The sequence below is a fragment of the Neopelma chrysocephalum genome, unplaced genomic scaffold (assembly GCF_003984885.1).
Source record: "Neopelma chrysocephalum unplaced genomic scaffold, ASM398488v2 Primary Assembly neopelma1_22b, whole genome shotgun sequence".
Lineage (NCBI taxonomy): Eukaryota > Metazoa > Chordata > Aves > Passeriformes > Pipridae > Neopelma > Neopelma chrysocephalum.
The window spans coordinates 13,086,538-13,112,992 of NW_020897690.1; the positions used below are offsets into that span (position 1 = coordinate 13,086,538).

Genomic DNA, 26,455 nt, shown 5'->3' on the forward strand with positions numbered 1-26,455 from the left:
ACCCAAACCAAGAGGACATGGAACAATAAACATAAGATTGAGATAACTGGGCTATTCACTAACAGGTCTTTAATGGAAGTCTTCTGAATCAAAATGGAAAAGAAATACCCATTCTCAGGAGAATCTGTTTTTACAAGAAATTTAATCTCCTTATATTTGACCAAGACTGTCAAGGAAGTGAGCCTGAGAAACATAATCCTAATTACCTCAAAAGGGTAGAACTGACCAGGTCACTTGTGGCACATTTGAAGAATCCACAGAACAGGAACATCACCTTGTTCCCCAGCATATGTTTTGTTCAGTCTCATTAAAACCCCTGAAAGCCACAAGCAAGCTGCTGCTTTAGCAGCCATGAGGCAGTGGCTCAGGAGTCTCAGGTTCAGAGGAAGAAGCCAAGCGCTCCCTCTGCCCCATGAGCACCACAGGATTACTGAAAAAGCACTAGACCAACAGAGAGAAATGGACATAGCTGTTCAGATCAGTGCTGAACAGACCAAGGCAGGGGTGAATGCTGAAGGGGTGATCCACATCGGTTTGAATTAGCCAAAAAACTATTTTGCAGCACTAAAAGACTCAATGGCTGAATCGGATATGTTACTCCAAAATGACAAACACATATCTGCAAGCAAATACTCCATCCGCAACAGCTACTTTTGCTCCAAAATTAGAGGTTGACAAAAGTAAACATAGGAGTTTCCCTGCATAATTCTGATGTTACTTAACTCCAAGGAATTAATGAAAAGAAAGAGTGGTCAGATGGGATTTTGGGCTCTTCGTTCAAACTGTGCTACTGTTTTTCTTTCTAAAGAAAACAAGCTGACTCTGAGTACTAAGGTTGTAATACACTTCAGGTACTATCAATGAGGTAAGAAAAAAAGAAAAATTAAAAGAAATGTTGTCATGTATGTGCAAGCACATAAACAGCAGCAGTTCAGAACCCAAGAGATGCAACGAGGTCACTGAGGTGTAATTAAGTTGCTGTAATATTGACTGTGATATTACATAATGAAGGCAGCATTGATAGGTGTAAGTCACAAATTCACTATCTAACAAGAAGATAGGGTGAAAGGGGTGAATGCTGACATGTGCCACAGCCACCTCCGATAAGGTATCTCATTTAGATGCCTAGGACATGCAGCTGTCCTGAAAACAGATCCCTTGTTTTGCTGGTGGGGAGAGGGCAGGTACAGCTACAGCCCACAAAGTGACTCTCTCCTTCATCCTTTTCCTTGTTATTCACAGCAAACATGGATCTTTCCAGCTGGGAGCTTAATGCCCAAGTACAGCTGACCCTCAGAGGGAGAGACTGTGCATGATGCCTGGGCTGCCTGACCACCTGACACCGACCCATCCATCAACAGGCGGCACAGGCAGGCAGCAGCCGCCTCCAGAAGCTGCCAGCTGTGTAGCATCGGGCTCAGAAGATGATCACGCAACACAAACAAGTAACAGCACCAATGGGAGAGACACAAAAAGAAAAGAAACCCTTCAGTGTTCACAGCTTGGCACATAACATGGCAGGCTCTGCAATGTGGGAAGCTGCTTGCTTTCTCTGAGGGTGGTCTTGTCAGAAAGACCAAAATAAAACTTTTTCTTCCCTTGGGAAGGGATGCACCTGCACATCTGATCACTAGGAAACCGGGTGGTACCGATTATCAAAAAACACCATCTGATTTGAGTGCAAGACTGGTCTTCCATAAGGATAGAATGGACCAATGTTCATCCCAAACTATCTTACGGGAGGTGAGGATTTGCACAAAAAGAGTCTTGTGCTCCAATGTTGACAATTTCTGCCTCAGTCCTAGCAAAGCACTTGGGTACAAGTGCAGAGCAGACACGTTCTCCATTTGCTTCTGCCTATATGATGGGCCTTAGAGCCAGTGGAGCCTGAATTCCTAAATCTTACTTGCTCTTACCAAACTTCTTTCCAACATAACTTCAGAGGAGTTATTCCAATAAGTAAATTTACATATACAAATTACATATTGGATCCTGATAGAAACCAGGGAAAATAAATCAGTGCAACTATATTCAGAGCTTGGCAAGGAACCAAATTTCAATAAAAACTGCTGTCTTTCAAGAATGACTATCATGACTTTGAAGACAGAAACCAGAAAACGACAAAGGAGTCTCAGCCAGGCAGACCCTCTCCTTGATCTGTTCCCTTTATGCAGCTGTCCTGTTACATGTTACATTGGTTCTAAAATTATACATATTTTACTGGCTTTAAAACAAAAAGATTCGATCTCATAGTTGTTAGGTTAGAAAAACTCCTCATGAAGTCCTAGTAAAGATCTGTAAATGACTGGATGTCAGCCCAAAACATGCAACTTACAGAACAGAAAACTACACACAACACCTGCAGTACACAATACAAAACAGAAAGACCATGGTGACAGCAATGTGCAGACCACTCACCTCAGAGTGGGAATACGGGAGACCCAGTCACTGCTACCGGAGTGCCCCATCACAAAGGGTAACTATCGGTGCTTGTGTACTCATCACTTGTACTAACCTTTGATCAAAGTCACAGTGTGTGTTCACACCCAGGGTGTTAAGGGGCTGTTCAGGGGATCCCTATGGCTCCCCTTTCCCAGGGTACACCATCCCAGAGAATAATGTAGTAGTACCTCACTATTCCAGCAAGATATAGAGAGGATTTTATTTCCTCATCCACTCTTTGGATCTCAACTATTTTTTAATATACTGGGAATTTTAACATATTGTTATTAATAAAAAAATCAATAATTTTTAATATACTGTTGTTGAAATTAATAACATGGCACAAGTCCCTCATGAGGGTTTTTTTAAAGGTTTTCTGGTTAGTTACATATGATGCTGGATGGACTTTTCATGCAAACATACCCACATTTTTTCTACAGTAAGTTTTTTCCTCAGTGCAACACTAAGCATTTCAGTATAACAGCATGAAGAAAAAAAAAAGAAAAAAGGGTAGGGAAGCCTCCCGATGTGTTTCTGATGGAGTAACAGGGAACCACTCATGCATGCTCTGAGCAGCAAGAGGCAGAAAGGCAGTGACAGCTGGCTACCGTCTTGCCAGCATCATCACCATCCTCCCCTGCCCAGAACAGCTCATGTGGTCCCCATACCCTGCAGAATAAGCTGTACTGCTAAAAGGTCTGAGGAAAACTCTAGCCCTCAGGCACGGGTGAGATCAATTCCAGGCCTCCTCCTGTGCCCAACCTGCCGAGAAGCTTTCCACACTCTCAGCTGTCCCTATTTCACACGAAGTCAAGAAGTAAGCAAATCTCTCCAGTGGCATTTGATGCTGAACAGGCTTTTAAATGTCCATTGAACCTAAATTTAGGATTATGGGAAGAAGTAAGGAACACATCCAACATTTATATTTCACTCCTCAGCACAGGAACAAGTTAACTTGACACACCAGTTTTAGACATTCTGAAGTTATAACCGGCCCTTAAAGCTGAAGTGTAAACCTTGTTGACAGCTACAAGGAGAAATAAACCTGCAGAAACAGGGGCTTTTTTTAAGCACAGAGTTTACCAACACACTCCATGTTTTAATAGCAAGACCAGAGCTAAACATTTAATGTCTGAAAGGTTAAAAGAAACCTGATATATAACTTCATACATACCAGACCCATCTCAAACTGCTAAATATGAATTGACATGGCTTATGACATCCTACATCTTAAAACAGTGTGCTGCTCAGCCACAATAACTGCTGGGTTCTAAATTAAGAGGTTTTAACTTTACCTCTTTGGAGCCTAAATTTTTATGTGCCTTATTCAGTCTTGAGCAGGAAAAGAAAGCCTTAAAGGAGCTGTTATCATTAAAATACAGATGCTGTACATTAAAAAAACCCAAACAAACCAACAAAACAAAAAACAAAACCGCCACACCCAGAAAAGGGCAACGTATGATTAAAAACACTTGAAGACATGAAAAGCTATGAAACAAAGCAAGTATTTTGCATTACATACTACTGCCAATGAAACACTGCCATCTCTCTCTCTCTCCCCCTTTCCCAGACAGAGATACCATGATTTCCTCAATTTCATCAAGCTTATACAAGTACAAAAGCATAATGACAATGAGTGGTGGTTCTTCCACCACTGATGATCACATCTGACCATGGCATGTTCTCAGCCCAACATGAGGATTTCATCTAAATGCTTCCACAGGTACTGTCACAATATTTTGCATGATAGTAAACACTTTATTCTTGACACTGGATAGATTTGGTGGATATCTCACTTGAAAGTCTTAGAGAAACCAACATACATTACATCAGGATACTCTGCCACCTATTTCAATAAAGCTCCTCAGTCTTTGAAGTATTTCCTTCAAAAAAGAAAGAAATTGAGAGGCACAGAATTTACAAATTAAACCATCTTAATTTCTACAGAAATAAAAGCAGCTGCACATGAAAAAGATGAAAAGAATATAAATGAAAGAGGAATAGAATAGCTGAAGGCAAGGAAAGAACAGAACACATAATTTGAATGCCACAATGAAAATCAACAACAGAGAGCAACTATTTCTTGACTGTTGAATTATGAGATACTGCATTTACCATTACATATCATTGTGGAAAGGAAATTAATAAACATTATGAAAAATCAGTCCAACAGCATTCTGAAACCCCATCTATTTTATATCATCTTCCACTATATGTATAGGTCCATGCACCTTAGAACACTTCAGAGAGGTAGGACTATATTTACCCTAATTCCACGTAAGCAAAATCAGCATCCATCTGCCTTCCTTACAAATAAGGAAGTTCCTAATTTCCCTTCTATAGTTTAGGTGCTTAATTTTCTTTACTACTATAAGTTCTGCAGAGTAAAGCTTAAACCAAGATAGAGTTTCAAGAGAACTAATCTGAATTCAATGCATTTGTTAGGTTTATATCTTCTGTATAGAACAGGTTTACATGAAGGCAGAAAACAAATCATTCTGTTCTTTTCCAAGTGTAATGCTAATTTATTTGTAGATATTTAATATGAACTTAACTTTTTTCCTTAATTAAAGGCTTGAACAGGCTGTACTTCAGTCTACAGCAAAATGAGTTCAACAGTCTGAACACCAGCCATAAGTGAAAGGATTACATTGTCTGTCAACACAAATATCTATAAAGTAAGTGGGAAGTGCAAATAGCTAAAAATGAAAACTACACGAAAACTAACAACAGGTATTGATTTAAGAGGTTGCATAAAATTTGTTATTTTATTTTCCATTTAAGGAAACTATACAAACTCCTACACTTACAGAGATTTAGGATACCCCTTTGATACACCATACTAATTTACTACTTTTTAGGATACTTCATACTAATTTTCCTTCTTTGCTTTACGTGGAGATGGTTTCTTTTAAGGTACCATTGAAGATGATTGAGGAATTTTTATTGTTGTTGCTTTGTTTAGAAACAAGACTTCTTTTAATTCTCACTATGTTTTCAGTGTCAAAAGTAGATTCCTTCTCCCTTGCAGATCTTTACACATTGCAAAAAAAAGGGCAAAGTTGTCAGGAAAAAAAAAAACATGTCAGAAAGAGGATATCCCAGTTCAAAGACATTTCACTCGATTTCTGCAGTACTTCCCAGTGTGAGTCAAGTCAGATAAGCTTTCAAATTTTAACACAAAGCTTCCCAAGACAAGAAAAGCATCCCACTAGCACGCTCCACAGCAGCCCTTTCAAAGCTGGAACAAGCCCATCTAAAGCAGGAATCTACTACTTTTAATGTGACAATCGCTGCTAACGGAGGCTTTATCTGCTCTACAGCTTCTTGGTTCTTCTTGCTACAAATTCTATTTTAAGTATTATAATTTAAATTAAATATGCAGAGACTAATCTTGAAAATTTACCTGCTCTGTCTCAAAGCAGGATTCTGAGATCCTACAGGACTGGTACAGAACTTTCTCAGTGGGATAACAGAAGGCAAATCACAAGTTATGGTGAAGTACAATAGTTCATCCCCACAAAGGAAGCTGACTAAACACATGCATGAGGAGTAGAACAGAAGTCTAATATTTCAGTTTAAAGAGTTGTACATTTTTAAAGCAAACCCACAAGTTATTTATATGGATAGATTTTTCACAAAGTAATTTAACCTGGGAACCAGGGGATTTTACTTAAAGCATCTGTGTTCCAAATTCTCAGGAAAGAAAATTTAAATAATCCTGAAAAAGCTGAAAAAGGTATTTTATCATAGCCTTTGCAGCTATTCCACATTTCACTCAAACTGAAAGCTTGAGAGTTGAACCAGATATCTCCAATTCCATCTGGAAGGAGGGCCCAGTGTGCACTGTCTTAACTAGAACTCAAATTATTCTATTAAAAAAGCCTAACCCTTAAAAAAAATTCTCCCAAGCTCTGGCATTCCTTTTCACGTTTTTTCAATTTGTGTGATGTCAGTTTACATCTAATAAACATGTTGTTTATTATCTTCATTTAAGTCAGGACTTTTACCAAGTTACAGCAAGAGTCATAGGAAGCATATCATGATTACAAATCCATAATGCATACAGGATTCCTGTGTAGCACCACTGAATCCATTAATCACAGTATTTTTGGTCCCAATTATGTTAAGAAGATATTTGATAAAGCAATTTCAACTCACCTCTCTCTCTCCTGTTACCATCAGTGCAAAGAAGGCAAAACCACAGCGCTTCCGACAAATTCTCAAGGCACCTCTTTTGTTCCCTTTAAATTAAATACGAATTGGTTGCACGTTTTACTGAACTGCTAATGCTCTCCACATGTTCCCTCTCTCAAACTGAAAATGTTTTCTATTAGGAATGCCTAACACTCAACATAAAACTGTAAAATGTCCTTCAAACAACCCAAAGTTCCTCTCTTTCACTGGAACATATCACTACTCGCACAGATGAAGACCTCACAGTCCCACAATTAAGCTTCCTTTAGGAAAGCTTTTTAATAAGACTCCTTTTCTTAGTGTGGTTCAGAAAATCCCTTACCGAAAGAAAGCTGTTTATTTTAAAATCCATAAGTTATTCCTCTAAAAAAGAAAATCAAAGTTTTAAAGCATGAACTAGAGAAAGTTCACATTGTCCATGGCCGTGAAAAACCTACTGTGGCACTCAGCACACGACAAACACACATATGCCAGACGGATGAAATACAGTAAGGATATTTGCAGGGAAGAGTATCTCATGTGAGACAGTACCAATAACATGGGCTGTAGGCACAAGCTTAACTGCTCTCAGAGAATGAAATGCAACATGGTTTCACATTTCCTTAGCATAGCAGCACTGGCTTTTCTATGCTTCCATGCTATACTCCTAAGAGGACAAACAACGTTTTTTCCCCCTTCAGTCCATGTATCAACTTCTCTGCAACAAAGGGCCAGGTACAGATACAGACTCAAGACAGCTTTTCTCTTCATGAAAGCACTGCGGTTCCACTGGGTAGGAACTTGTTCCTTCACATGCCTGAGGTGCAGGTCCTACTAGAAGGTTCAACAGATGCATACATAGTTGCAGGCCGTAATCGTATCTTCTGTAGCATACACAACAAGTCCACATAATGGATAACAGAAGGGAAAATTGTACAAGGAAAAAAGGACTAGCTGCATAGTTCAGCTATTACAGGACAAATAAAAACAGCTGGCTTCTACTAGCCCCCTAGTTGTAACTAGCTTACAGCTTTTCCCTCAGGTATCCCAGAAGAATACAGGCTTGAGAAGGTATTTATGGCTACATTACATAACTGATATCAAGAGTGAAAGGATATCAAGAAGATAATCCCAAGAGCTTTGTGGAAAGGCTGGGTTATTGGTGCTAACACTGCTGGTTAATGCAGATGCCCTAACAATAGGGGCTAGAAACAGCCACTGTGCAGCATGGCAGCCCTTGGGTCACAGACTTTGGAATAACCTGCCTCTGAGCACCTGTGGATGGATGGGGAAGGATGGACCTCCTGCAGATCACTTAAGCACCGTGCTCTGGTAGCTCTGCAAATGCTCATGTGCAAAAGCCAATAGAACAAGACTATAGAATGGGTGGAACAACTAACACTGAAGCTATATTATACATTTAGTGTGACTCTTGCCATAATATACTTGCACACTGTTTAGGGTCCTCTCTGGATCAAGCTCTGTAATGTAACATACACAAATATCTACACAAATTATTTTTAATCTATTGACAGATTAAAGACTTTGCATAAATATAGAAAGGAGTTTTAACAATAGAAAAAAATGTAATTTTATAATGCAAAAACATTTAAAATAACCGACTGGAGGGTACTGTTTGTGTGTGTGTGTTGGTTAGGTTTTTTTTGTTTGGTTGGTTTGAGTTTGTGTTTTTTTAAATAACAAACTGACATGAAGAGGTAGTAAAATTTAAAATACTGCTTGCAACATTTGCTGACGTTCCAAGATACAGTACTCTAAGTAATCCCAGGTCAATATGTGTACTCAGAATCACATCAACTTTCGTTATTTGCATTCTTCTTGTATTACATTGTATTAACAATTCAAGCTTATGTCAAACTTCTTTTGGCAGAATTATTCTAAGTCACTGTCATGGATCCCTGTTCAAACATCCTTTTCAGTATTGATTGCAATGCTTCTGATTCAACATCACAGACATAACCATCTTAGAAGAGGACATGGGTCTTTCTTGAGCTAAGTACTGCATCCATGTATGTAAGAGCAAATGGTGCCTTTTCTCTCAGAAATCACTTAAGATTTTGAGAAAAAAACTACCAAGACGCAATGAACAGCAAGAGCTACAAACAGAGCTGTCCCAGCAAGTACCGAATGGCTACACCAAGTCGCTCTGCAGGAAAAGTGAAGCTTGTAAAGATCTTTAAAGCTTCACTGTCAAAATGTTGCTCTGACTAAAACCCTCCATTTAGTTTCAGGGGCTAAAGCTTTTGACGCTGTTGGTGTTCACTCTGTATAGCTACCTCCTCATTTACATTAGACTTTATGAAGGCTTCAGCTGAGTCCTGTAATTGTTAAAATATATACAAACTAAAATTATGTTAAGACACAACTAAGTACAAAGTCATACAGCTGCCAAAAGTACTAAAAAGACTTTTCCCACAAGGGTATTAACTCATAATAAATGTGATTTGAATACAAGGTCAAATTTGAAAGTTTGTGGGGAAAAAAATCCCTGAGTTGACACTACCTGATTTAAAGATCTGCTTACAGCCCAGAAGGCCAACTGCATCCTGGGCTGCACAGAGAAAGGAGTGGCCAGCAGGTCAAGGGCTGTAATTTTCCCACTCTACTCTGCCCTTGTAAGATCCCACCTGGAGTACTGCATCCACCTTTGGGGTCCTCAGCACAAGAAAGAAGTGGACTTGTTAGAGCGGGTCTAGAGGGCAACAAAGATGCTCTAGCCCTCTGATAACCTCTCCTATGAAAACAGTCTGAGAGAGCTGGGGCTGTTCAGTCAGGAGAAGAGAAGGCTTCAGGAAGACCTAAAAGCAGCCTTCCAGTACTTAAAGGAGCTTACAAAAAAAAAAAGAGGGAGAACAATTTTTATATAAACAGACAGTGATAGGACAAGAGGCAATGGTTTTAAAAATGAAAGAGGTTAGGTTTAGAGTAGATATTAGGAAGAAATTCTTTACTGTGAGGGTGGTGAGGCACTGAAGCAGGTTGCCCAGAGAACCTGTAGATGCCTCATCCCTGGACATGTTCAAGGCCAAGTTGGATGGGGTCCTGACCAACCTGATCTAGTGGATGGCATCGCTGCCCATGGCAGGAGTGTTGGAACTAGATGATTTTTAAGGTCCCTTCCTACCCTACCTGTTCTATGATTCTATGATTCTTCTGCTAAGGTCTTTGAACATCAACAGGTACAAAAATACATCTAAAATTTTCAATTAGTTATGTTCTCTGAACAAAACTGGTTTCAGCAATACTCTTGATATTAAAAAAATTCTAAATATTGAAGTGTGTATTGAACCCATTTAAATTTACTGCCTTGATTAGTCCTCATAATTCAATCATGATGAAGCCAAAATGGGAAAAGAAACAGAGACGTATTTAAAAGAAATTTTTTTCCTCCATGCTGAAAGTCCTTAGTGTGAACATAAGACAAGAACTCAAATTGAGAGAAAAAAAAAGAAAGTATTAATTCATTAAAATGAGTGAGATGTTTAAGAATGACTGGTATGCAACAGGGTAGAAACTACCACCAACTTTTGCACTCAAGTTATTAAGTATTATTCTTTCACTGTCCTGCTTAAAACAAACAAACCACCAAAAAAACCCAGCCAAAAACCCCAAACACCAAAAAACAAAAAACCACCACACTTGACATGGGACTTGTTAAGTCTTCGCAAGTCTCAGAAAATATTGGCCTGTAGTCGATACATCCTCTGACACTAAAGCCCAGAGAATTCCTTGAGATCTGAAGTCATTGATGATGGAAAACTTTATCTGGACATCTGAATACAAACACTTTTGTATTTCTCACAATTTAAAAAGTACAGTGAGCTAGGAAGAAGTTAAAAAATATTGATCCAACTGCCAAATGGGAAAATTTATGGCAGGAAAGCTACTACTTTACACCTCTTAGCTCTTAAGAGCAAAGTAAAACCCTAAACGCAAAGATGACAGGAGGCTGTGCAGAAAGGTGGCTACATAACAAACCCCATCTTCTAAGAAAGCAGCCCTAGCTAACTCTTGGGGACTTTGCAGAGTCAGTAACATTGCTAACCACAATGCTTTCCAAGCATACTGTAAAGACAGCAAGAAAATAGCCAAAGCAAGACAGCTTTAGTCCACATAACACCATCTCAGATTCCTCTAGCTCCTGGCTTCTACCCCAAATATGTAACACATCTTTTAACCTCTAAACCTAATGCTTACAGTTCAAAAGATATGTTAATAGGCAGCTGATGTGTACACACATGCAGAATGAAGAGAAGTAGTACCTACTGTGCCAGTGAAACAACCCTAATATTTTGTGACACGTTTAACTCAGGCACAGCTCACCAAAAAAGGCCAGTACTCAGAAACACAGGGTATGCCCTGACTCTTTCAAACTATCCCATACCAAAAAATAAGGCATGTTTGATATGCAAAAATGGAAAAGAAAATAAGAAAGAAGAAACTACATTACATCAATCTATGGGCTGAAACAAAAACTTAACCAAAAAATCTAAACTTCAGCAGGGGGGATGGAAATTAGAACCAGAACTTCCATTTGGCTCTTCTGCCTATAATGAAGCAAGCCAAAAACCCATATCCAAACACACCTCTTCTCTAGAAGTTTGGAACCTGGACTCAAATTTTGCAGCCTGGCTTCCTCCGCACTCACCACTGAATGCATCACTGCTGCCAGAGAGTAACAGCACCTGACAAGGGAATGCACTTTCATACAGGAACAATTAAGATACATGCACAGTAATATGCCTAATTGCTCACACTGAGCTTGAATGAAAATATTAGAACAGTGCAATCACATGTGGAAGCTCAGAAACTGATGTGCTCTAATTCCTCAATGGCTGCACTCTGCAGAAAAAAATTTACATGAAAAGTCTTTTTATAAAACCTCAATCCAGGAAACATATCAAGTCTTGTCCTGCTGCACTGGTCTGTTTTGCCAAATATACTTCCAGGCCTAATAAGAACAATCTTCTTCAAGCTGTTCTTAATTTCACTCACATTTATAAAATCAGCTTAGACTTTGCAGCTTCTCTGTTATTCCTCTAACACTTAACATGTAGGCTTGCTCTACTGTACTTCCTCAAGTCAATGGTAGTAGAGGAGAAAATGTTCCTGTATGAAGCAGCCTAGAGATTGTTCTCAATGGGAGGTATTTGAGGAATTCTGTAGGTTGCTTATGCTCAGTTCAGATTCTCAGAAATGCCATTTCATAACATGTCCTGGGGGCAGGGGAAAAAAGTTTAGCTGTATTTAAAGCCTCCAACAGCAGTGTCACTGTAGAAATGACACAAAACTGACTTTCTCCTCCTCCTTTTAAGGAAAACACCTATATTTCAAGGTTTCAGCTACCATCTCTTGAAGCAAGAGCAACAAGTTAAATGTATTAGAGTGCTGAATACACTGTTGTTGAAAACAAAACAGGTGACTGTGACACAGACACACAGGAATTTTTTTTTAAAACCAGCGTCCCATAACATATATCATAGTATCACCAGAACATGAACATTAGCTTTGCCACTAACACTCACTGAAACACTCTGCTCCATAGAACGCTGGAGAACATATTAACCCCATCACAGTACATCAACCTCTGTTCACGCAACCCTAAAGCTCTTTTGACATGCCCTTTATGACTTTCATCACACTTTTCCTCGTGACAGCATTGTTTTAATAGGGGTTTTTAAGACACTGACACTGTGATAATGACAAATATGCAGCCAAAATTTGCAAGATGTGAAGTAATAAACTTTACATGCTATTAAAATGCATTAGTTAGCTGTCAGCCAATAAGTCTTCAAAACCCTTTCCCAATCCAGAACACAATCTTCTTTGGACACACATAGAGGCTGTGACAAGACAGATAATCAAAGATTCTCCAAAGCACCTCCCAGCCATCACACTTCACTGTCAAACACTATATTTCTCTGGGATGTTTAACATGCTTTAAGGATAGTGTAATTAATACAACCTAATTTCAGCACACAACAAACAGAACAAAAAGAAAAAATAAATTTATTTGCCATTATCCTCAACTTGGAACACAGCAACTCTGATTGATACTCCTCATATTTGCTTCTTGGAAATCGATTCTGTTTATTTCTTCTCTTTCAGACATGTGGAACTTAACTTAACTTACCAATGCAGGCATGGACTCTCACTGACAGTTGGGTCCTCAGAATTATACTGTGCTTCTTGCCTCTCCTAAAAAAAGAAGAGAAGAAAAATATATAAAGGTGTAGGGAGGAAGCAGAAGAGTTGGGAATGAAGCAATGAAGTTGAGCCTAGGAAAAAAAGGGTGGGAGGTAAGGGAAGGTGTTACAAATTATATATTTGTTTCTCATAATCCACTGTTATTTTAATTTGGAATAAGTTAATTTCCTCAAGTCGAGTCTGTTTTGTCTATGAAAGCAATTGGCAAGCGGTCTCCCCATCTTTATCTCACTCAATGAGTTTTTTCATCTTCTATTCCCTTCCTGCTGTTGAGGACAGGGAGCAAGAGAGCAGATGGGTGGGCATCTGGAAGCTTGCCAAGGTCAACCCACCACAACCCCTCTAGAAATCTGTATTAGACAAGTACCAAGTGATGACTGCACATTTTAATTTTCACATAAATACTTTAATGCTAGCTTTAGTCAAGCATTAAAAGAAAATGCAAGTTCAAACAAGAGGTTAATGACACTTTCACAGACCTGCTCATGTAGCCTAATCAGTCTTTAAAGCACAAAGCTGTGTTTTCCATGTGAAAGGCAAAACTGAGTCCTCCTTCATTCTGGCTTTCAGTTCCATACTGAGATTCCATTAAATGGAATGTATATTTTAATTAGCTGCTACATACCTCCTTTGTTTTTCAGATAAATTAGTATTAGCTGCACTTCTTCAATCTGGACAAGAACACTGTTCTTGATTTTTAGGTGCTACACCTGCAAACTGGCATGAGGACATGGACAGCACTTTGTCTCCGTGGCCAAACCTGCTCAGCTGAGAGAAGGTGGGAGGGTAAAAAAAGCCAAATGTCTTTTCTGTTTGCACAGCAGCATATTCTTCCTCTTTTATCTGAAACTAAAGATGCAATTCCTGGACAAGTGGCTCTAGGCGGCCCAGATGACCTCCAGAGGTCCCTTCCAACTTCAGCCATTCTGTGATTCAGTGAATTTATTGTGGGAAAACATGCATGAAGTCAATCTGTTTTTAGAACATACTTAGATGCAGCTTAGTTTGTGTCATGTGAACCCTAGACCCACTTCTTATATACAAGTTTGAGAACAAACCAGCCCAACCTTTCTCAGTCATATACTTTGCAACTCTGCTGAGAGTTTTCAGGGACAAACCCTTCACATAGACACCCAGAAGAGTCTTCTACTGGCTGTAACTTAAAAACCCACAGTTTTCCAGAAACAACAAAGGTTCTTCCTCACCTTACTGGTTTTCTGCCCACAGCTGTTTTGAGGAACAAAAATATTTTTAATTATTTTCATTTAAAAAAAAAAAAGGCAAAATATGTTTTATGTCATTTCCCTGAAAAATTTGCAGGTGAAGGCAGGTCAGTGAAGTAGTGACAAGTATTTTTCAGAAAAATATTGCTCCTGGAAACACATAGGAGAAAAAAAGCACATTACGGAACTGGAAAAAGAGGTTAACATGGACCTATATCCCTGCTAATAACGGACTTAGTTCCAGTTTCAGAATGGGAACATTTCTCTATAGATTAAAAAATTAACTAACATAAATTAAAAAAAAAAAAACAACAAACCAATTAAAAAAACCCAACCAAAACCAAAAAAACCTTTAATGGAAATTACTTTTTAAAGGATCTGCTTGAACATCATTTGGGCAAAGTGCAACTCTTCCTTTGAGAACTTTTGAAGTGCCAAGCAACAACACACACAAAAGCCGTCTGTAGTTTCGACTGTAAAATTTCCTGGAGGAGTTTCAGGTTTAGGACTGACTCTTTCCCACCTAAACTCCTCTTGTCATTCTGGTTGGACACAGTCTTTGCCTGTGCTCACATCCTGCAGATTTTTAACAAGTCTGTGGTGATCTGCTGAAAGAGCAGAGAGCAAGTAGTGCTCAGCCATCAATTAGAGAGTGAATGAACACCAGGACCGAAGAAATCAGGTCCATTTTATGGCCTGTAGAGATTCAGGCCCATTACAATTTCATACAGTCTTTCCCTCTTTTCTGAAGATGTTTCATGATGTTTCTCGATATAAACAATACCTTTTTTTTTCCCGGTAGCTCTCCAAGCTTCAACAGTGGTTGTACTTCTCCCTCTACCTCACCTCCCTACAAAGACCCCTGAAAACTTAAAGCAAAACTTAGAGCAAGGTCTCTTCTACAGGTTCTGTTCTACACTATCGTCCCAACTGTTGGACCTCATAAGACAGAAAATTCTCACAAACATTAATTTCTGTTCTTATCTCACATTGGTCACATTGGCAATCTTTCCAGTCTACCAAAATCAATATGATTCAAACCCCAGAAATTACTAAGATGAAGACTCACTTGTAGTGGTGCATTTCCCCACTCCTTCCCAGGTTGCACTATGATCATCACTACAGAGGCGTTTCATGGGTTTAAGACATACTACGTATACCACACAGAAGTTAATTATAATAAGACCAGTGACATGTAAAACACCAAAAATTATGCAATTCCCTGCTGAATGCTTCTGACTAGCACACAGCATGAATAACACTTCTGCAAAATGAAGATCAGGGAAAATTATTACATCCATGATCATACACACACCAATTCATGGCAAGCATCTTACAATAATAAATGCCAAAAAAGGGGGTACCTTGAAATCCATCCATGATTTCACAGATTCATGAAGTACTGGCTAAATAGCATTAAAATAGTATCAAAAAGTATGTCTGTAGGCAAGTTTGTCCCAATACCAGGGTGGGACAGACAGACAATTTGCATTAAAAAAAAAAAAAGGTTCAAAAATACACTGCAGAAAAGAATTTCCAACAAAAAAGCTTCATTTATTAAAAACAAAATCTAGACATGTAAGAAAGCTTGCAATCTACTCTTAACTAAGGCTTGTAGTTTTAATTACATGACTTCTTAAAAAATGAATATGTTTTAGTGAGTGCAACTGGCTACTATTTATTAAAAAATGTCAAGAAGTAACAGAGTTAACAGCTATACAATTTAGCAGCAGTAGAGTAGGTAAATTTTACATATTGTGCTGACATAGCATTCTGTTAATCTACGTTGAAATTAGAATCGTTGTCACAAGAAGATTAATTGCTAGTCCTGGGAGTCACCAAGATACAAAATGTTTCCTATATTCAACTTCTCTAATAAACTAATGTAAATAAACACAAGCCAACAGCTCACTGAGTGCTTGTCTTATGCAATATAATGCTTTATTTTGTAATTTTTTAAGTACCACATTACAATTAGTTTCAGTCAATTACACATGTCCAATACGTGATTTAAATGACATTTTAAAAATAATACCTTGATTGGCTGTCTTAAACAGTTACTTGTTTTGAAGTAAAGCCTATGTCTGAGCCAAGCAATTCCTCAACCAGAACAGAAATACCGAGAATGGTGTCGGGGAAGAAACGGGGGGAAAATATTATTAAATAAAATGATAATAATTTAAAAATCAAAACAAACAAACCAATCACACATCAAAAGAAACCAACACCAACACAACTTTCCTCTTAATGTTTCAAGGAAACTTTGTAAGGAATTTTTAAGAGAGCCTATTTTATTAGGACACTGACATCCCTTCTCCTCAGATCTATACTAAAGTTTAGTTGCTGGTATAAAAAACTGGATTTTTATGTAATTGTACAATTAAGATCCATTGGCATTATCAGCAGGGCAGAACACAATTACTTCCCTGTAAAAGCTCATCTTTGCAAAATAGGAGAATGCATCAATTAACATACATTTTCTATTCCAATGTTTTCTTTCTTTCAGGGCAGGCAACCATTCAGACTTCCTAATCTTTTTCCAAAGGCCTAGATATTTCAATTCAATAAATGCAGCCTCTTTTAAAACAATCTCCTGCTTCTGGAAACACATTATTTTACCATTTAAAACCAAAGGAGAAAAATATTTTTCAAATGTTCTTAATGATTACTTAATCACTCAATAAAAAAATTCACTAGATCAATGGTGTTATTTCTACAGAAGGTTGTGCTACATCCTTCTGGGTTCCTCTTGTTGCTTTCTACACAGCACTTGACAACCATGGAAAGAGCCACAGTTTGATTGCACAGCAGCAGATAAATTGCAATGGGTTTAATAACAATCTCTAGTAATATAGTTGACTGTGAAGCAAATTTACTATTCTTCATTGTATTTGCTCAAAAAAAAATCTGAAGCAGACATCTGATTTATCAAAAGGCTATCACAAGCAGAAGCAAAGTCTGGTACTGTTAGAAGCCACAATTTTAGCTCATGAACAACTTGGAGCTTTTCAGTTAATGTAGATAAGAGAGTGTCTAAGGTCTATTCTTTGTTAGGGTCTGTACATTCTTCTATTCCCAAAACATTTAAAGAATATTAAAAAAACCCCTAACCCCATAAAGGCAAACGTGGATCTGAATCTTTTATGAAGTGCTACACACATTCATATGGCAACACAGCAAGTAAGAGTGATGCATCTTTTTGGGATGCTTCTAGTTTTTTGGCAGTTTTCACATAAATAGATTACAATAAGCAATCATATCCTACCCTCAGAGCAGTTTTAAACTAGCATATTCCAACGACTCTCATTTTACTCTGTTCCAAGCAGGGACTTCATCCATTCAGATCAGTGTTATCAGTCAGCTGTAGATAGGGATAATTCTCGAGGATAACTCGGAGAGAAAAATCATTGGCTATGCTAGCAAGGACAATTACACAAAACCTCTTGAAAATTGTAGCAGTTTCTTTGTGCATTTATGTGTTTTGGTACTTAAACTAACAAAAGCACGCTTTCCCTCAGATCTCACCCAAGTTTCTGGCAAGACAGCCTAGATGTGGTGGAAAATGGATTCTAGAAGTTTCAATTCAAACTGGTAATAGCAGTAAAGGGATTGTAAGTCTGGAGGTCCTTATCGTTCCCACTGCACTGGGCTAACAGCACAGCTTACCCCCTTCCTCATCCTACTTTGGAGGAGCACTGTAAAGAGCAACTGGTTCACAGCTGCAGCCTGCATGTAACTCGTGAAACTCCACATAAAGACCCACAGGTTAGATAAGGTTTACCCTCTTAAATTTCACCAAATCTGGGAAAATAAAGGTGAAATCATAAGCTGGCAAACAGTATAGGTACCTTGTATATTCAACTGTTATTAGATGGGAAGGTTTCCTGCTCCCCCAGCCTCCAACTTCCCCCATATTTAGTTTTTTACACTGCTATTAGGTGCAATATCAGTCAATCGCTCACAGTAAAGCCAACTCTGAAACAGGTGGTGTCAGATCAGCCAGGCATACATTAACCTGGTCCCAAGCGTCTCTTGAAATAATTAGATCACTTTTTCATCATCCTTTGCAACCACTACCAAAGCAAACACAACAGATTACTGTACCAAGGTAAACTAGCACCATGGGCTGTTGCCTCTTTATTGCAAAGAGGGCAGAGGCTGGATGAAAACTTACCTTAACTTAGCAACACTGAAAATATTTCCAGACTTGGACAGCATTTAACATCAGCCTAACCTGACAACTTACCCAATAACAATTCTGCACCTAATTCTGCCTGATGTAACCATCTAACCATTATGAAAACCTATCTAACATAGATGCTGCTTTGAAAGTACACACGCTTAACACATGCTTCACATTTTGTTACAGCCTCTCATAGCACTCAGGTTTCTTCATGGACCATTAACCATCTCCAATAATCACATTCACATTTTCCAAGAGGAGCAGCTTAATGAGAACAGCATCCAACAAAAATTCCTACGCTTAAGAAGGAATCACTGACTCCCACAAAAGAAACCCGGACATTACTATGCTACCAGAAACAAGTGTGTGGCAACAGACATACTCTAGTCTAGAGTGCATTATTCTTGCAAAGGTCTTTCACATTTTCATTTCAGAACCCATGCATTTCCATCTTCACTTGCACACACCTTTCAGAGAGTGGAAAATGCTTCTGCATTGAGGTATTGCTTCACAGTCAGCTGCTTCATAGTTTAAGGTACTCCACATCAGCAGTGGAAAACAAACTGTTCCTTGTTGAATGCATAAAGGATGAAATTCTTGCCAGAGTTCAAGCACTTGAATCTATCAGGTTTTCCCTGAAAAAGATCTTCAAGCCAGCACACACACAATAAGGAAAGTGTTTCTTAAACTGCTATTAATCAGACAGCATAAATTCTAGGCTTTGATTTCAAAGCTGTTAAGATATGGTTTGACTGCAGTTTCACTTCGATACGCTTCTCCATTCAACTGCAGATTCAAGAGATGGAAAAAAAAATTCTGACACTTTAAAAAAAAAGTTGTATAAAAGCCAAGTCTTTTGAAAGTGAGAGAGTGCATACACGTGCATGCAGAGAGGAATTAAGAATCTCTCTGAAACTCATCCGAAAATCTTACCCAAACAAATAACCTTTTTGAAGTTTTTGGTGATTATTATCCAAAGATCTAACTGTCATGTTCAAGCTCATGTTATTCCCATTGAATAATGGAAACAAAGGAGCTCAGGAAATAAAGTCAGTAATTAAAAAGAAGTCTTTTAAATGCTAAGATTCACTTCCAATATGCTTCAAATGAATGACAGCACTAGTAATCTATTCTGGTACATGACAGGCAGCTGGAGGCAAACACATACACTCCTCCTCATAAGAAGTCAGTGGACTTTTGTCTCATACCTAAGGTTTTCCATCTAAAAACTCAGTGTGAAGTCAGAATGTGTCTGCATCCTGTTCTTGCAATACACTTGCAAGTCATCTAATTATTTAGCATAGTGGTTTTATTCAGAGTATTCATGGACCGTGACACATTTACTAAAGTAACAATGGTGTCACAAGAGTGGACAAAAATAGGTAAACAGTTAGCGACTATTCAGATGCCTGTTCACTCTTCATTAAAAAAAACAAAACATGAAAGTTTAACTTAAAACTTTACTAATCCACATAGAAACAATCTCAACAGCATATTCCCTAAACAAAAATTGGGCAGCCAAAGATAGGAAATAAGGACTACTTAAAGCCTACTTTGGTCACTACAAGGTGCTGGGTTTTTATGCCCCCTTAACTCTTTACTAGGCAGGGTTGCCATTTTTCTTATTTTTACCTCTTTTTAAACAGAAACAAAATAGGATAGAAGGAGAAGGGGGAAGAAAATGAGAAACTTGCATCAAGGGAAACATTCAAGAGATTCACCAAGTATGCATTATAAGCGATATGAATAGCACCAAATTATTTATTACTAATGTATTCTGAGTATGCGTCAGTAAAGGTCTGGGTGGAGTCTTCTGCGTACCTCACCACAAGGCAATGATTTTCGCCAAAAGACAATGAATCAGTTTTACACACTGTGAAATGCAGGAAGTTCAGAACGGGGGAACATTTGTTCCATTTGTCCTTTTTAGTAGTTTATGTGTAAGTAAACCTCAGAAGCTGGAAAGTGAGAATCCCCTCCCCACTTTCTCCCCCTACTTTCTGAATCATCATGCTGGTTATTTCTCAGTTGTTAATGGCTCTATTTCTACATATTAAAACAAAAACCTTCTAATAGACCCTCAAATATTTGAGGGTTGACTACTGCCTTCGCAGTCAGAAAATTGACCATTTTTCAAGAACTGCCCTTATTCAGGAACAAATCTATGTCCTATCACCCCCAAAGCTCAACCCATATATAACTGTTTTCAGTGTTATTTAGTGAAACACTCATAGCATAAGCAGTTAGAGCTGCATCTTATATTTTTGTATTAAGAAAACACAAAATTTATGAATTGGCAAATGGTGAAGAAATTTGCATTAGAATAGCTCTGTCAACAATAATATTGCTTCTGGTTAAAACAAAACCAAAAACATTGTTTCTACACTTCTTGTCAACCTTGCATCATATTCTTGCACAGAGACATATCACTTAACTGATGCTTTTCAGTTCTTAGGTTATATATTTCCCACTGCTGTCAGTGGTTCTCAAACTCTGGCTGCACATTCCTTCCAGGAATCTTTACACCAGGTAATTTCTGGTCATGTGGTTTTGCTACCACCTGTACTTTGAAGTTCATGCTACATTAGAAATTTAATTTAAAACCTTTTCACACTTGGCAAAACAGATGCCTTTCAAAAATCAGGATTTTTGAAAAAAAATATATTAGAAGAGCTGAGAACCTACAGGACAAGGAGGAAAGTAAAATAACTTAACCTCCCCGCAACTGAGTCACTTGATGCTTCCACCTCTTCAGGCAAAGGGTCCTTCTAGTGCTCCCAGCCACACTGTCAGACTCACAGCTTTGGTTCCAGGAGAAAAAAGTGCCAGACCACTTGGGGTGATCTGGGTGCCTTAGGAAGAGTGTTGCCAGCAGGTTAAGGGAAGTGATCCTGCCCCTCTACTCAGCCCTAGTGAGGTCACATCTGGAGTGCTGTGTCCAGTGCTGGGAGACAGGGAGCTCCTGGAGCACGTCCGCTGGAGACCTATGAAGATGATTAACGAATTGAAGCATCTCTCTTATGAGGTAAGGCTGAGGGAGGTGGGCCTGTTCAGCCTTGAGAAGAGAGAACTGAAAGGGAACTTCATCAATGTCTATAAGTATCTGAAGGAAGGGTGTCCAGAGGATGGATCGAGGCTCTTCTCAGCGGTGACAGCCAATAGGACAAGAGGCAAAGAGCAGAAACTGATGCAGATGAAGTTCCACCTGAACATGAGGAAGAACTTTCCTGTGTGGGTGAACAAGAACTGGAACAGGTTGCCCAGAGAGGTTGTGGAGTCTCCCTCACTGGAGATACTAAAAAAAACAACTGGACACAATCCCGTGCAATGTGCTCTAGGATGACCCTGCTTGAGCAGGGGGGTTGGACCACATGATTCACTGTGGTCCCTTCCAACTTGACCCATTCTGTGATTCTGTGACCAACCTCATTAGAAGTTCCACAGTTGCAGAGCAGAGGCAAACAGCACCTGCATAATAATTTTCATTCGCACAAAGGCCCCTGCTACCTGACCTAATGCTGACTTGCAGAAGCAAGGGAGAGATCTAATTTTATTTCAAAATTAAAATAAGCAAAAAACTGACTTAGCTTGTAAAAAATAGTTTTAATAATTTTCATCAACATTTCTCTTCTACTAGAAATTGTCCTCTATTACTTTAAGGAAAAAACCCCTATTTTTATGATTTTCCAGTGTAATTGATGATTAGAAAACAAACTGAAGAAGATATTGTCCAAAGCGACACAACATATTTCAAAGCAATGTCCTACTGGCTTAGATGGCCATTTACACTTTCTCAGAATGTAATTAATTTAACCAGACTCAGTAAGAACTATTTTAAAGCTGTCCTACTTTGCAGTAGAACATGTATATGTGTATGTAAGCACATAAAGTCTACTTTGCACTGATCAACATACTACTTTGTGTTTCTTTCTGCTTTTTGGAAGTTTTCCAATAGCATCATATTTGGCAAGGGCTTCTTTGTAACTTGACATACAAATTCTTAAATATAAAACACTGCCCTCAGGCCACTTACTTCTCCATATTAATTCCACTCCGGAAATGGGTTTTACATTTATTGCTAGGCCATCAAGGCTTTTGCTAGCGAGCACAATTACAGAGCAGTAAATGTGAAATAAATTTCTATTTTGCTGTGGTCTTAACCCTGGCAGTAGTCACTAGTTTTCACAGCTTCATTAGTGGAGTTCCTGGGCTAGTCATAGATTTGCAGTGGTTTAAGCTGTTAGCTCACAACTGGAGGTTATATTGGAGACAATTTTATCAGAAGCGGATTACCACCTTAGTTTAGTCATTGGTAAAACAAACATTCCCCACAAACCAAGCACATAGACAAATGAATTCCCATGGGGTAAAACAGAGTGTGAGTTACACAAATCTCCCCCGCGATTACCACAGGGCAGGAGCAGACACAGGAACAGTTGCCATGGAATAGGAAGTGTAGCTAGTTCACAGCTTTTACTAATCACCCAGCACAAACTCACCCAGCTGCCCACACGCTCCAGGCACTTGCACTGCAATACTATAACAGTTTGCACCAGCAGACAGTGAGTGCAAAGGGTGCTGTTGCTGTCCCACATTTGGATTCTCAAATCAATGATTTTACTTGCCACTGGAGTTGAGTTCAGAGTAGTCCTATAGCGCTTTCTGGCAGCCCTACCTGAAGCCCTGCAGACGATCTGTTTATGGAGAGAGAAAGGGATTTCCTCCTCACAAATTGAAGAGAAACACATTTCCAAGCCTTGAGAGCTGCTCACTTAGCTTATAGCCTCGTCATCTAGGAGGAGGGCAGAGTGCAAACACAGCTATTAAGGAGCTTCAATGTTAATAAAATTAAATGGTTTTAAATAGAACATCTGGCATCAGCTGTTTCCATAAGCTGTTTTTATTTAAGTTTCCACCATAAAATATTGGACTTCTCAGCTATTTTCACATGTAAACCTGAATGCCAAATTAGGCTATCTTTAAAAAAGTTGTCCAAAGAAAAACTGTAAGAATTATTCACACGCTTTTTGGTTTGGTACTTTATTTGGTATGTAACAGCCTGGGAGAGAGCTAAGCACAACAGTATTTTTGCAATACAGTTTGCAATGGAAATGATTTTTGAAGAAAAGCAACTCTTATTGCATTCATTTGCCAGCAGTAATCACTACAATTCAAAAATAGCAGATCTTCAAATGTTTCCACAGGTACCTTGGTACAGAGGTAGATTTTTTCCTCAACAACAGAGATGTCTGAGTAAACTCTGGGGCAACGTGGGAGCGAAATAGACACAGCTGTTGCAGCACTGGCAAACAAAAGCTGCAAAATCATGAGTCAAATTCTCAAAAAAAAAAAACAACAGGAAAACACGCTCACAAAAAAGAAAACTACCCCCAAAAAAACCCAACCCATAGGACAAAACCAGATTGCAGGAACAATTCAGCACATGGGTTAAGAGGACTGTGTCCCTTCACATTTCACAAGTGTCAACTCCAAGAGCTGCCCATGACCTGCCCCAGTCAGGTCTACCAATTCCAGGCTGCTGCTCCCCTCAAACCAAAACCACGCAGAGCAGAAAGAACTCATGAAGCCTCCTTGCCCAAGCCAAGGAAGGCACTACCACGGATGCTGGCTCCTCAGTTGGATGGAGTGTGGCACAGTTTTGAAGACTGCAGCATTTGGAGAAGGGCAAAACCAACTCTGCTTCCCTTTGAAGGACATGTTCAGCATATCAAAGTTAAGACTATGCAGTATCACCACTTTTTTTTGTACGCTATTTGCCTGAAGGTTGTCCATCTAGATTGGAATGAATTTTTAAGGTGTATGGACCGCACTCCAATTTTACACTCCCAGATTTCAACTACACACCAGAGATAGTTGTAATGGCTGTAATTTCTGTGCTTACTGTCACACTCCAGCTCCCTGCTGGACAGCCAAACAAAACAGGGGACCACATGTTTTCACAAGCCCATGGATCTTACATCTTGTATCTTTTCGTGTGAGCAAAGTGGCTTGCAGTCTCCAACCTAAATATATGCAGAAGAGATTTACTTCTACACCATCAAGGCGGCTTTAAAGCTGAAACTACGTGAAAAAACAAGCCATGGTCTGCAGTAGAATTTATTGAAGTTTGCTACTACTTATGCAGATGCTTGTTTTCTAAATACCTTTTACATTCACACATCAGTATTCATTAACTACAAAAGAAGCAGCATTTCATGACAAGCAAGAAACCTTAATTCAACAACCATTTCTGCACAAGATATTGTGCTAAGCAGATCCACTCACAAGAACTCCTCATCTCATAACTGATCAATAATTTCCACTGTAGAACTTTAAACTGTTAATTGCCTCCATCTTACTTTCAGAGCACATCCTTCAAAGCCACGTCTCATTTGTCAGGCCTAAAAAATATATGCGCATTTGCGTAATTATTTTGATTACATGCTCTGGAAGCGTGAATGCTCAGAGACAATGCTTGTCTATTGTTCTCTAGCAGGGTAACTTTGTCTTGGGTTAAAGACAATATAACAGACCTGTAATTTTATTTCATTTTGCTGTCAAGGGTTACTGCAAAATAACTACGAAAACAAATTTCTACAGTTCCACCAAAAGATTAGTTTCAACATTCTATCTAATTTTTTTCTTTTATAAAGAAAGAAATTTTATTAGGATTGAAAATTAAGAAGTTAAAAAGCTGCATAAAGTTTTGAAAACATAGGTAGTAATAACTATTTTCCACCAATTTTGTGAGGGTATTAAAAAAGCATCAACTTAGTCATGCAGAAAAACAATGTATTTCATTAGGAATGTGAAATCTTAATCTTTACGGCCATTTATTCTGTAACAGTAAAGTTTTAGCTAAGCATAATTCAAAATGTGGTTCAACACTGTAATCTGATACATGATAGACTGAACTACTGCTACCTTGTAGAAAGTCTTATACCCTCCAAAAATTACCATAACCTCTCGGCTCAGGTTTTTGGTTTGAGGGTTGGTTTGGTTGTGGGATTTTTTCCTGGCTTTGTTGCATGCTTTTTATTGTGACCATCCATTACACTTTTCAGCTTGAGTATTTGGTCAAACTAAGAACTAAATATGACAGAAATCAAAATATTTGGGTGGACTTATACATTCTTCACAACATGAGTAAATAATTTCAATAAGCAGTGGCAGTCTCTACTGTTTGTAGCAACACAATGACAGTCTTCCACAGGCACTCCCTTATTTTTCTTCCTGTTGGAACTGAGAAACATTATGGAAATGACATCTAGACAAAACATGGAGAGAAATCTATCATAAATTGAGAGCATTTTCCAACAATGAACAAACACAAATACACTCTGTTCAAACTAACACAAAATCAGCATAGAATCTATGCTAGTTTGCAGTACTGCTTCAGGAAATGAGCCATACCATTTTTGTTAGACAAAAAACCAAATTAACCTTCAAATGCATCCCCAACCTCCTCATATACACAAGTGACAAAAAGTTTTCATGCTCACAACTGTGCTATTTGCAAAGTCTAAGTGGGCAAAAAAACCCACACTACACAAGCAGGAAAAGAATATCAGAGATCACTGCCAGACTCCATTGCCTTCAACATTCTGAATCAAGCCCAGAATGCACAGCAGCAGCAAGAGGGAAAAAGTCTGTCATCCAACTTAAATGTGGCTCACTCAGTCAAAATGGCTTGAGACAGGGCATCTAGAAGGAATGCAAAAACATTAGTGCTAAAGTGATCTGTCAAAAGTATTGTAAAACTATCTTTCTGCTGAACATAAGTCTTGAAAACATATTCCCTGAGGAAATCTCCGTTGCTCACAGCATACTGTCTGAAGGAAGTCGTGTTCTGTGGTTTAGGACCGTGTTACCTTTTGGGCTACTACTAGGGCCTGTTAAGGCATGTCCATAAAAAGAACTTAAGCAATTCCATGGTAATTTAAATGCATCAACTTCTTTACAATTCTTGCTTGTGGTGTACAATCACAAGGAAACACAAAGAAAAGGACCTACCTGTCATGGACACCTTAGTAAACACCTTGAAAGCCTGCCCATCTAAACTACCTCCAGAATTAAGCATCCACGGAGTAACTTGTGTTGGAAGCAAGTGGAGAAAAAAACACAACTAACCAACTCAACGAGCAAACTAACCATTCCCTGAACAGAAAGCCAGTTTTCCGACACCCTCTTACTGACCCTTTCT

General features: G+C 38.7%; 1 protein-coding gene across 1 annotated transcript in view; it reads right to left on the reverse strand.

Moving 5' to 3' along the window:
• FHOD3 (formin homology 2 domain containing 3) overlaps positions 1-26,455 on the reverse strand; it is a 383,569-nt gene that overhangs the window by 314,621 nt on the left and 42,493 nt on the right. The window contains 1 exon segment of the mRNA XM_027680405.1: positions 12,773-12,837. Within this exon segment, the coding sequence (XP_027536206.1) occupies positions 12,773-12,837 (65 nt within the window).